Source organism: Lissotriton helveticus, chromosome 3_1, assembly GCF_964261635.1.
Source record: "Lissotriton helveticus chromosome 3_1, aLisHel1.1, whole genome shotgun sequence".
NCBI lineage: Eukaryota > Metazoa > Chordata > Amphibia > Caudata > Salamandridae > Lissotriton > Lissotriton helveticus.
Window position 1 is genome coordinate 635,930,325 of NC_136061.1, and position 13,583 is coordinate 635,943,907.

Here is a 13,583-nt window from a genome sequence, read left to right on the forward strand (position 1 = left end):
TACCCCCTCGAAAATTTCCAGATGTTGATAAAAGCATTAACACGCTTTCCTCCGGCATTTATACACTAGACAATATCGTTTTATCTGTTGTCGATATTGTTCATGATGAAGTTTCTGTATTGTATTATGGTCAGAATCAATTGCATTCCATGATGCAGTTTGCTTGGACTGTAGAGACACTTAAGATGGGGAAGGTTTCTTGGTACTATATGAACACATTATCTTTATTTTTGCCTTTTAACCTCACAGATAAACAACAGTTCATGTCCAAGAAGGATGCATCATTCAGTCTGTTACACATTGAAAAGTTAGAACCTTTACCCATTTCAGTGGCTGAAACTGATTCTGCTGTCTGGCTTATCCATAGGCTGATAACTTTACCATTTTCCCTGTTTAAATTTAGTTCATGAATGAAGCAGTATGCACTAGGATGCTATGAGCCCCTGGGTGGTGCATTTCTCCATGAAGTGTGGTCTTTGCCTTTCACATACAGATGCCTTCGGGATGGCAAAGAAGTGTACTTGACTGGGGAATCATATGATTCCGCACCTGATCACTCCCTTGTGTGTAAGAATATACAATTGCACGGTGCTTGTAACATACAGGCACTAAATTTAGCTTGTATTTTAAAGAGTAATCCAGTGCCAGCCATCACACCTATGTTCACCCTGCTTGCTAACGGCAGCTATTTGCTTTTAAATAATGAAGCTTGCTGTGTCATGCTGCTGGCATCCCTTACATTGTAACTGTCTCACAGCATGTAGTTTGCAGTAAAAATGAGCTTTTCCCGCCCCCACATGAGAGGCTCGACATCTCAATTTGGCCTTCCATTCCGACCTTGAAAGCAGAGTTCAACAAGTTGAGCAGAATTATCACTATTGTCCCAAAAAGAAGTTGCGCTCACATCTTCCCGTGAAACATTTGTCCTTCATGTGGCTAACACCCGCACAAAGGTGCAGGCGCTTATAAATACTAAACTCCCACAACATTTCGGTGCCTTGATCCACACCATTTTCAATGCCTGTACTACAACAGGTTTGGCCCATTTTTTTAAACTTGTGGGCTTCGACCTTGTGACTTCATAAACTTATTTCTTGCTCACTCGAACTTGAACTCTGTGTTCTATTGAGTCTTTTGTCCATTTGACCGATCAAGGGGAGGATGTAGTGAGGATAAGGGATCAACTGCAGAAATTGCTATGTTAGCATAAGTGAGGGATATGCTTAAACGCCATTTTGCTGCTTATGGACATAACACTATATGGCTGTCGTAAATAACCTGCTTGTGCTCTTTCACATGAGAACTGTCTGTTTTTCACAAACCTAGGCGCGCTCTGTACCCTCAGGCTGCACATCGCGTCCAAGTTCAAATAACGATGTATGCTGTTAATTCATGATGATCAGTCCCACGCACATAGACATAACAGAAAACGCAGCTGCTCGAACTCAAACTCGGGTGCCTTTAAAAGGAGGCATTGGAGACAACCTTTCCAACATCAAGGAGCTGTTCTTGTTGTGGGATGTGATTAATTCCAACTGATCTTGGAGGTATGGGGTCCCCCGTCGAAGCCTAGAGGTCTTCTTCTATTATTAATTAAAACTAGCTCCTAGCACAGGGAGGGTGGTAACTGCACTTTAAACCTGTTTCCACTGTCATTTATAATATGATTTCCCCTTTTGTGTTTTATGGAATTGTAACAATGCTGATTGTATTATTCTTATGCATCTGTTTGTTAGTATTGGCGAAAGTACTGCATCTTAGAGCACGTTAGTTAAAATAAACATTTTAAACTATACCGTGTCTCTGATTACTCACGTTGTGGACTGGTATGAGAGCTAGAACAAAAGAGTGTTCTTGATCCCCACTATTCCTGAGAGTTTACTAAGTTGCATGTTCTAGGTTGTATAATCATTGGTAGCTTCGCTGTAGTATGAATTATGAATGAGACACTAATGCTAGTCGGATCGGGGTTCAGGGCACTGAGGTGGGTTTTTTGGTACACCACAATACACCGAGGTCCTGGTTTCCTGCGCATAGTACTGTGCATGAGCAGAATTTCCTGCACATAGTTCTGTGAATGAGCAGAATCCCTGCAACAGTATCATGCGATATGCCCCGACAACGCGTCAAATGTCTGCGATAAAGTCAATGTGACGCCACAAAAAATGCGAAAAATGAACGCAAAAAAAGTTGCGATGAGGCAAATAGCGATACAAAAATCTGCGAAAAAACGTGACAGGCTTGCAATACACACACGTCAGGTGGCAAAAATCACCATAAAATACATTTTTTTAAAACAGACAAATGCCAAACAACAGTGAAGCACAATGGATGTTGCCGGAGCAAGTATGGAGGACAACCAGGGAAGCGCAGGAAAACAGGATCCTGTTAACGGAGGTGGTAGAACACCATCAACAACTGTTCGTCACCTCCACTGTGTCATTGGCAACCAAAAATGGACTGTGGCAGTCCATCGTGGCAAGGTGAATGCAGTCGGAGTGCTGAAGAGTATAATGGAAGAGGTCAAGAGGCGCTGGAATGATGTCAAGTGCAAAACCAAGCTGACACTCGTGTACAACCGGAAGGCAGCAATGCAGACTGGAGGTGGGAGTCCAGCGCAACAGGAGGACCTGGATGAGATGGAGGAAATGGTGTCCACAGTCATCAGTGGAGAGACGGTGGCAGGATTTAGGGGACCGGACACTGCTCAACATGACTGGACACAACAGCACCAGGGTCAGTAACGATCAGGGACTGGGGGCACTGGGGGGAGATGGGCACAATGGCACACATGCACAATTAAGTAGAGCACATCTGCAGACAAACCATGCCCCAGACCCCCAACTCCCACCAAGAGACCAATGTACCCAAGTATGCAACATCTCAGCACTGTATAAGCACAGAAGTCAAAGGCATACTGCTTGAAAGGGATAAGGGGCAGCAAATTGAGAATGGCAGGGGCGACTCCCCTGAAATGCAGCACACACACACATAACATGCAGTGCACATCAACATTGACAACAATGTGGTACAAACCGCAACACGTCCACAACAGAACACAGGACACAACAGGTACCGCTTGTGCATAGGAACCGGCCAAACACATCTGGCATTGCAGGGAAATGTGAGTTGATAATGAACAAGTACAAACACACATCTGTTATGTTGCCGAAATGTCCACTGTCCCCATCAAATAGGCAGCTTTTCCCAAACAGCTACAATGTACACAGTCATGCAGTCTGAATTAAAAAAATTACAATGTAACAACATACATGTGAACACATTGTTAAACTGCATCTCCCCTTCACATTGCAGAGGGACAATCAACACCTCCAGCAGAGCAGCCCGAACCTCTCTTCTCTGATGACCAAGAGGACCACCACAGCTTTGAATCCAATGCCCTCCAACAGTTCGTGGAGAGCATCCACACTCCACCTCAGGGAGTAGGGCAGCCAGCTGCTACGAGGAGACCCCACCCCCTGCACAGAACACACAGCAGGCAGCACCCACCACCACGGCTGCCACCCAGGACCCCCACGAAGAACACATGCCTTCCAACGCCATGTGCTGTGGTGCCAGGAGAATCTGGCTGAACAGATGCGGGTGGGCTTCGACCGCATTGCAGCCAAACTAGATGCCATACGTGGGTGTCTAATTCCCATCAGGGAACACTCACGGTTCCTAACGGACACCCACAGTCCGCTCCATGCACTCCAACGGACCATGGCCGACATTCCTGGAGCCCTGTCTCAGAGACTAGAGCAACTGTCCAGTCAGAGTGGCACTAGCGATGTCACACGGGTGTTGGAGCACATGCGGAGTTCAATGGAGACCATGGAGCAGATGCAGGTGGAAAGAGCGGCTGCCACGGTTGCACACCAGCGAGAGGTAGCTGGGTACCTCAATGACCTCAAGACCATCCTCATGGCATTGCTGCCACAAGGCCTGCCGCTGATGCATGCTGCTGCTACCACTGCATCCACATCTCTGCCCCCTGAAGTGTCAGTGCCAGACAAAGCGGCAGACTTTCCACCTCCGGCCCATGAGGCGTCACTGCCACACAGTGCAGGAGACAGGCCACCACCAACCACAAGTGAGGCACATGAAACAGCAGTGGATGAAGATGTGGATGAATCTGTCATTGTGGTAAGAAGGATGCAGTAGCATGCATCTCCGCCATAGGGCATGTTTCTGCTTAGTTCTTCCTCTGTATCATTGCCTTCCACTGTCCCCAGATACACTCTGCGACACTCACCTCGAACCTTGACATGGACTGCCATATTATGTTTGGTTACCAATGATACAGCAATCAGACTGCGATCTGAACTCTTCGGCTTCCTTTGGACTTGTCATTCCCTGTAGGACTCTGGCTGGCCCTCCACGGCCCAACATTGTAAAGTGGGGTTTGCATGGCCCTGTACTGCTCCAGCTGCAACACTCCACTGAATGTGCATTAAACATTCATAATCACACAGATGTGTCATGTCTCTGATCTTTCAAGTGTGAAAGTATCGATGAATGTAGGCTCAGTGATTCCCCCTTACGTCCATGTTGCTCATGTCGTTAGAAGTAGGGGCACCTTAAGGCCCGAGCAGATGTGCAGCCTGCGATGATGCCCCGTCCTGGCGGTCGGACGATCGTTGTGAGCCCTGCTAGGCTGAAGTGTAGGCCTGAGCTAGCGGGCAGTGCGTGCTTACCGCCACGTGACGTGGCCTCGGAGGTCACAGAGTTAGTGGCACCTCAAGGGCTGAGCGGGTGTGCAACCTGCGATGATGCCCTGTGCATTGGAATGTCCTCTGACATAGTGAAATCAAGACCCAGATTCAAATGTGAGACCTGGTGGCCCGCGGAGCGGGGCTGTAAGATGTGGAGGGTGCCATGTTTGAGGGCCTCGGGCTTGGGGCTTGCACCGGCACGTGGAGGGCCCCCAGTGGTGGATGGTGAGCAGTGAGGCCTGGGTGTGCAGGGGTGGGCATGCACCCATGGGCGGTGGGAGGGACTGGGATGCAGTGCCTGGGTGCACAGGTGTGGGCATGCACTGCTGGTCATTGGATGGGCTGGGGTACATCTACCTAGGTACGCAGGGGCGGGCATGCACCGCTGGATGGCGGGAGGGGCTGGGGTGCATCTGCCTGGGTGCGCAGGGGCAGGCATGCACCGCTAGGTGGCGGCGAGGTTGGGGTTAAGCTGCCTGGGTGTGCAGGGGCCGGAATGCACCGCTGGGCGGCAGGACGGGCTGGGGTGCAGCTGCCTGGGTGCGCAGGCACGGACAGGCGATGATGGCTTGTGAAATTGCATGTACTTTGCCATTCATGTATCTGGACTCTGTTTCAGATGAGGGATCTGTTTCAGATGTGGGACCTGGTGAACTGCACTACATACCGGCACGTGGCTGGCGACACACCAGTGGCAGCAGGTGAACAGTGAGGCCTGTGTGCGTAGTGTCGGCACTCTCTCTTCCTGTCCCTCTCTTCTTTTCTCTGTGTCCCTCTCCCCCCTCTCTTTCCGTCTTTCTCTCTCTTCCCCTCTCTTACCGTCTTCCTCTCTCCTTCCCTCTCTTTCCGTCTTTCTCTCTCTCCCCCTCTCTTTCCGTCTTCCTCTCTACCTCCCCCTCTTTCCATCTTTCTCTCTCTCCCCTCACTTTCCGTCTTCCTCTCTCCCTCCCTCTCTTTCCATCTTTCTCTCTTTCTCCCTCTCTTTCTCTCTCTCTATATTTCTCTCTCTCTCCTACGCTCTCAGTCTGTCCTTTGATGAGCACATGACACACCTTCTATTCGGATTTTTTGTCTTGCAGGCTATGACCTACAGATTGTCCAGAGGAGAGCCGCCATGTGTCTTCATTTATGTTCTGTGTTTATTTGAAAAAAATGTGTTTGGTAATTCGAAGGTGAACGTGTGATGCTCATTTTTGTGACAACACATCAATGTTACCAAATGTGAGTGTGCGACATCAAGCGGATTATTTGGTACATGATTTCGTGCAGTTGATGTGCCATGTCTTTGCCAGGAGGGGTTCTGGGGGTGGTGGCGGTTGGTGTTGGGACCCTGTTGGTGCTCCGAGCTGCATGATCAGTGGTTCCATGACATCTGTTTTTCTTCATGTGTGGCTCTGGGCTGGGCTCCCTTTCCTGGTGCAGGCTGTTGTCCAACTTTACACCAGTCAGAGCAGGTATTAATTTCCTGCTGCTAACGCGCTTTATCACCTGTTTTGAGTTCTTATCGCCGATTGGGCTGGTAATTGAGAATGTTGCGGAGTGGTGTTGTCGCGTTTTTTTGCACGGGAACGCCTATTCTGCATCTATTAGAGATAGTTGCTGGGGTCATCTGTGGCGATGTTTTTTGCAGCTGCTATCACAGGTAAACTGGTGATATGGGCTGTTAGCACCTGCTTGTGAATGGGGAAACAAATGTATCGCGACTTTGGCTGCGATAAAGTGCCGCTAACTCGGCGATGGCTCCTTGAGAATATGCCCCACTATCTTCCACCTTGCAGGTAAAATTATCGCAGAAGCTCCTGATGAGCAGGAAGCATGCTGACCTGGGCACTTCAAAGAATTCTTGAACACACCAGGACCAACAAATGTAGCAGACATCCAAGAAGCAGAGGCAGACTGGATGTGAACACCACTCCACCACAAAAAGAAGAAATCATCAATGTCATCCAATCTCAAGAACAGAAAAGCTCCTGGCCAAGGCAGCCTAACAGAAATGTTCAGGGCAGACCCTGAAACATCAGCCAAGATCCTCCAACCACTGTTTATATCCATTTGAGAGGGAAAGAAAATACCAGATGACTGGAACCAAGGCCTAATCGTCAAGGTTCCAAAGAAAGGAGCATTCATCAGCTGTAATACTAGTGTGGAATTACCCTTCTGTCAATCCCGGGTAAAATGGTGAAAATTATTATGCATCACATTTCTGATGCAATGGAGAAGTAGTTGAGAATAGACTGGGTTCCGCATGAGCAGAGGGTGTATTGACCAGATTTATACTCCAAGCAACATCATAGATTAGTTTATTGAGTGGCAGGGACAACTATACATCAACTTCATTGATTCTGAGAAAGCCTATGACTGTATCCACTGTGACAGCCTCTGGCAAGTAGTGAGAGCCTACAGCATACTGCATCAGATATTTCTCCACAAGAACTTCTAAAATAAATTACATTGCCCATCAAATATAAGACAAAAGGTGTTTTAAAGAGTTAAGCAAATTTTTAATTAGTTTGAAATAGAAAACAATTGACATGTTATTACCAGTATTATGTTTCCTTAAATGATTCACAGGAACAGCATATGTTTATTTGGTTTACGAAATGTAAATTAATGTTTATTGTTTTCCCGAACGAGAGCTACAAAAGCCTGAAATTCATTGAGTTAAAACGGCATTAATACGAGCATGAGAGAAATGCATCAAAAGTTAGTCAAATGGGCTTTGGAATTAAGCTCTTTGAATGAAACATAAAAGTTGAATTATCATAAAGTAAATGAAGATGCCGATGGCATCTGTGTATGGAATGATTACACTCCGGACCAGGGTAAGAGTTCAGGCCAGACGCATGAACAGACTCATCCAGCACCTTAGACGAAGGGCCGCGAAGCAGCAATTGATGAACTGCAGAATTACACCGCATTTATCTGCAAGCAGTATTTGACATAGATGGTGGCTCCCTTAGCTTAATGTTTGTAGGCGGCATCTAACGATGCATTGGTCATAAGTGGGAATGCAAACTGGGTTCACTCATCCTCAGGGCTCGAGTCGTGGTACCACGTGGGTGGATGGCGTCCCCCCCACTTATTTTACCGGAGGGGATGACGTCCCCCCACTTCTTTTTTTAGGACTTGTGCCCTGCTCATCCTTTTGTACTTCCAAAGGCTTCGAACCCTAAAGCATGTAAAATGGGGCATGCAAAATCAGTGCAAAATCATGTGTGTACATTATTTCCCATCGGTAATGCTCAGAGGTATGTGAAACACCTCCCCGGTTAACCAACCGTGCATACAATTAAAAGAAATAAGGGAGGTCTCCTTATAAGTCCAATCCGGGACAAGGAGCAATAAAGTATTAAGAGAGAAGTCCCTGTTTTCCAACCAAGGAAGTACAATGATAATACAACCCTTAGTAAATGCTCAAGCCCATTGTTAACAAAACCACATTGGAGTTAAACATCCACAATAAAGTAAACTAATCAAAGACAGTATACAGTAATAAAAAAGTATTTGTACAATTTATTCAGTATAAAACCATACATTCATACGTAATTTTAGTGCCATAAAATACAATTAAAAAATGTGTCAAATTCACATGAAGAACAATTAAAAATATTTTTGATTGTTCTTCATGTGAATTTGACACATTTTTAAATTGTATTTTATGGCACTAAAATTACGTATGAATGTATGGTTTTATACTGAATAAATTGTACAAATACTTTTTTATTACTGTATACTGTCTTTGATTAGTTTACTTTATTGTTGATGTTTAACACCAATGTGGTTTTGTTAACAATGGGCTTGAGCATTTACTAAGGGTTGTATTATCATTGTACTTCCATGGTTGGAAAACAGGGAATTCTCTCTTAATACATTATTTCCCATCTACAGTGCAATTCACTAAATTGTGTGCAAACACATTGCGCACATAATGTACAAATGAAATAGTAAATATAGGACATAACTCATCCCGTGTGACACTCACAGATAATATTACGCCTCGCAGATAGATAGAACGTCCTGAACTCTGTCACACACATGGGCAAAATGCAGTGTACTATACATATAGTGGTAGAATAACATACATGCAGCTTCATGTCATCAGACACCTGTAACAAACCACCATCTTTCCATTACTTCACCTAATATACAAACCAAGCAAAGTGTGACAGCGCTTCGAAGTCACACAAACGTATTTCATTGGTCACTTCATGAGACGTCCATTACATGGAGGACTAGAAAGAACAGAGGCTGAAGAGGGATAATGTTCCGTAAAATGTCTGTTAGAAGATCTGGAGCATCAGAAACTTACCCTCGGTCCTGGACGCCCCAGTGTGACCTGCAAAGAGAAGGAAAGACCACAGAATCAGTGACACAAACACAAGTCCGGCGTAGGAGGTTAGCATGTTGTGTGGGGTGGATGTGTGCAGCTTCTGGAGTGCAAGAGCTAACCTGCCCTTAGAGCTCTCTGAGGACCAAAGTCGTATGAAGGATGGCAGGACGGGACGCGCCATTGGCAGGTGGAAGCGTTAGTGGCAGGTGGTAGAGCCCATCTAATATGAAAAGGGGGGGCCCTCGGCCCCCCCGCACGCATGGCGGCGCGGCGACCGTCGCCCCCACTGTCTCCTTGGTTGCCACTCGGCGGTGGGGGCGTGCCCTGGGGGGCGCGGCCCACCGCCGATTGGCTGGCGGCCCCCTTGACCCGGATCCTGGGAAATGGGTCCGGGTCAGGGGGGGCGGGCTAGAGGAGGGGCCACCTGGCCCCTCAGGAATAAAGAGATAGGGAGCGCCCAGGAGACCCCCTTGTCCCTGGACGCTCCCTCACCGAAACGGTGTGCCCCGCGCTCGGGGCTTCTTTGTTTTCCCACCCACCATCCCTTGGAACAAAAAGTTTGGTAGCAGTTCTTATCTCTGGTTGAAGGGTAAGTTCTGGATGTACGGTCCACGGGTCTCACAGGGTAATAGAGATGAACGGTTGGTGTATTTTGTTGATGCTTTTGTCTAGGAATTTTTCCCCCTTTTAGCAAGTCATGTGTGAAGTGAACTGTATTTAATGCTATGTGTCTTTAGGCCTTTTTTCCCTTTGTAGCTATACGTTGATACTGTTTGAAATGAACTGTATTTAATGCTATGTGTCTTTAGGCCTTTTTTCCCTTTGTAGCTATACGTTGATACTGTTTGAAGTGAACTGTATTTAATGCTATGTGTCTTTAGGCCTTTTTTCCCTTTGTAGCTATACGTTGGTACTATTTGAAGTGTACTGTATTTATTGCTATATGTCTTTAGGCCTTTTTTCCCTTTGTAGCTATACGTTGATACTGTTTTATTAGCCAGTGTAGCTGTCCTTTAGAATTTTTTCCCATAGGTCGTCGTATTTATTAGGTATGGGGCATGCGGTAAGGTCATTATCGGTGAGCACATATTTTGAGGTCTGAGGGGGCGGGCATCATCCTATGGAGGTTCCCGCCCAGGGGGAGGAGCCTGCGGGCCACTCCCACAACTCCAGGGGCAAGGTAATAGATGCTGCAAAGCAAAGGAGCGCGGGTAGGAGTAGTTCACGCTTTCCTTAGGCTGGTAGCCACCCCGCGCGCGTGGACTCATGACGCCACCGGCGCAGAGTAAGGGCCCTCCTTTAGTGGGTAAATGGAGTTCAGGGCGTAGACCGGGCAATTCCCGGGGTAACACTGCGCATGCGCACATCCAGAGGGGAGGCGCAGCTTGTAGGACCTGACACCGGTAGTGACCCTGCCATATGGCCAGAAATGTACAAAAATTCTAGATGAGGATGTTTAGTATAAGTTAGGAATAACATGTATTAGAGTTTTGTTAAAGTCAGGCTCTCAAACTTGTTGCTAAGAGTATGTACCTAAATGTCCTGCTGAATTTTTGTATAAATTGTTGATTATGCAATTAAAACCTTTTTTAATTTCATACTTTAATAAATACGGCCGGGCGACTAGCGCCCGCCTTCCAAAAAGTAAAGACGTCTCGTGTCCACGTTCCTGGGTATTGGGTGCCGGATTGGGGGGGAGGCGGCAGCTAGTCGCTGACCATGTGGCTCATGCGGTATCTTGGTGGAACATGTGAAGAGTCATTGGAGGGTGGGCGAGCTCACCAAGGATGGGTTTGGGGTTTACTATACTGTACGTTCTCCATGGTCATTAGTGGATACCTGAGACCTCCTTCAAATGGTCCAACAGAAGGTGTGTAGGGTCACGGTGGATGTCTGGCACACCTGGAGTCAGCCTTATGTTTAGCCAATTGGACGCTGTTGGGTGTCCCTAGAAACATTTTTCGGATTTGGGCAATTATGAATTATTAGTCATAGGTTTACGTTTATAAATTGAATGGATTTGGGGTTTCAATTCTCTTATTTGGGAAGAAATAAACGACACAAGGCGCTTCAAGGACTCTGGGTTTTGTTAGAGAAGAGAATGGAAGGGGGCAGAGACGGGGGTCAGGCAGTGCCATGCTTGGAGACTGGGGGCGGATGGGGTAAATAGATCACAAAGAAAGGGCTGTGACTGGACAGAGAAGAGAACCACAGAGAAAAGTGTGAATGTTCTACAGATAGGAAGGGTGGGTGATCAAGATTTTCAATCCTGAGGGGCTGGAGGAAGGGGGTTTGGAGGTTGGGAGAAACCAAAAATGAAAATAAAGAAAACACTGCACAGGGAAACCATGAAGATTGTAGCACATCAGCGGGGGTGGGGGGGGGGCTGTTAGGGGGCTCTGACCCAGTCCTGTCTATTGGTCTGGCAAAGGACAGAACTCTGAGCTGATATGGTTCTATTGTTCATTGCTGGTACACTGTTGCATGTACCGATGAAAATGAGCAATGAAAAGGAAACATTGCATATCTGGGGTTAGTTCACTGCCTCAGGTGGGATATTTCGCAGCGGGCATGAGGGCGAGCTGAGTGAGAAAACTCAGAACACGGGAGGAATCGGAACTTAGAAGAAACAGAGAGCCGTGTCAGAAGTACGGGGGGTCACAACAGAACAGAGGAAAGAGGAACTCAACTACACGAACATGTACTGTCCAAGAACAGGATTCTGGAAGACGTCATTGTGTTATTTGCGCTGAAATGACGCTTGCCCCAGAGGGCTGCACTTTAACTGACACCTGGAGGCAGCCAGCGAGACTGTCGGAGAAGGGAATGGAAAGATCTCACCTGCCCAGCGCGGCATTCCTTCCACGCTAGCTCATGTGCAGGTCCGGACGGCACCGCAACACCGAGGGGTGAGGGGCAGGGCAGGTGTGCCTCACCTGGCGAAGGTTTCCACTCACCGAGCTCTGGGTTTTTCCGATGGCCACACTCACACAACACAGCAAGTGCTGGCTTCATGGAAGGACACGGAAAAAGGAGTCTCAGTCTCCGTCTCCTTGCAAGGAGGGGCTAAACCCGGAAGAGTACCCGGGAGAAGGTGGGAGCAGCAAAGGAGGTGACATCTGGGTAAGGGTGGAAGTACCACTAGGGCGGGTAGAAGCAGCAGGAAAGTGATGTCTGAGAAAGGGTGGAAGCAAGAAGGCCCGATAGCAAGTGGGTGCGGGGGGACTGCCGAAGTACCAGGCTGTTGGTACACAGGATGGTGAGGTGGAAGCTGGGAGAGGGTAAAAGCAGCAGGTGATAGCAGAAGAGGATGGAAGATGCAGACAGTGGTCCCACACAGGTGTGGAACAACAGGAAGATGAGTCCAAGAGGAGGAGGGAACCTGCAGAGAGGTGGAGTCACTGGCAGTGTGGAAGTGGCCAGGAGGTTGTGTCACAGGAAGTGTGACAGACCACTGGGTGGTACCTGGAGACCAGGCGTGGGAGCGGCAAGCTAATTGTACCACAGGAGGTGTTCAAGGCCAGGGAATTGGTGCCTGGAGCACGCATGACATCAGCAGGGAGATGCTACTACAGGAGGTGTGAGATGTGGCAACATCAGGGCGATGGCACCACAGGAAGGGTGGAAGACGAGGGAGGTGGTACCTGGGGAGGTGTAGCAGTGGCAGGAGTTGTGGAAGATAAGGAAGCAGTACCTGGAGGAAGGGTGGCACTGGAGGGCTACACAACAAGGATGCTCCGGCTTAGAGGAGGTACCCTGGAAGGCTGGGCAAGCCACCCCTGATGTGATACTATGGAGATGCTACAGGGATCACCGTCTGTACTGTTTTGTAATTCTCATAAGTGAGAGGTGACACCGATAGGGAGCACACAGGGCGCGATATGAGTGGAGAACCCAGGATAGACATACACTCCCTCCCTCCCTGCCCCCCTGACATATGACTGTGCTTGGAAAGTGAAAGAGTGGCACTTACATTCGCCTCGGGCAGTCGGTTTTCACAGGAAGGACACTGAAAGAAGAAGCCACAATGTTAAAATACAAGAATGCAACCCTGGGATGTCTACGGCGACAGGAGGGGATTGAGCGAACTGTGTGGAGGGGACAGAATGGAAAGGCCAGTGGGTGTGGTGAACATACGACAGTGTATAGGGCGGCACGTATGACGGTGTGCAGGGTCAGCATGAAGGGTGACACATTGGACAGAGTCGGTGAGTAGGGTGACACATAAAATGCTGTACATGGTCAGTGTGTGGCACTGGCGTCACAAAACTTGAGGTCCCCCCTGCAAGGTACGTATAGGGGCCCCCTCAGGACTCAATCGGGAGCTCTCCGGCCAGAGTGCTGTGCTGAGGGAAGCCCCTGGAACTTGCAGGTCTGTGTTACGCCACTAGTGTGTAGTGGTGTACGGTACACAATCAGAGCACCAGTCAGTGGTACACGTGGGTGGACGGCATCCACCCACTTTTTTCACAGGGTGGACGTCACCCTACCAAGAAGTTGGGCCCCACTGAATAATGTGCTGAATTCGTCCCGGTGTA

At 48.1% G+C, this 13,583-nt stretch overlaps 1 protein-coding gene across 5 annotated transcripts in view; it reads right to left on the bottom strand.

The window, feature by feature from the left end:
• COL16A1 (collagen type XVI alpha 1 chain) overlaps positions 1-13,583 on the bottom strand; it is a 950,832-nt gene that overhangs the window by 454,323 nt on the left and 482,926 nt on the right. For all 5 annotated transcript variants that reach the window (XM_078680648.1, XM_078680645.1, XM_078680647.1 and 2 more), the window contains exons 10-11: positions 13,019-13,054; positions 9,025-9,051 (exon numbers count right to left, since the gene is read on the bottom strand). In XM_078680648.1, the coding sequence (XP_078536774.1) occupies positions 9,025-9,051; positions 13,019-13,054 (63 nt within the window). The remainder of the gene's footprint in view (positions 1-9,024; positions 9,052-13,018; positions 13,055-13,583) is intronic.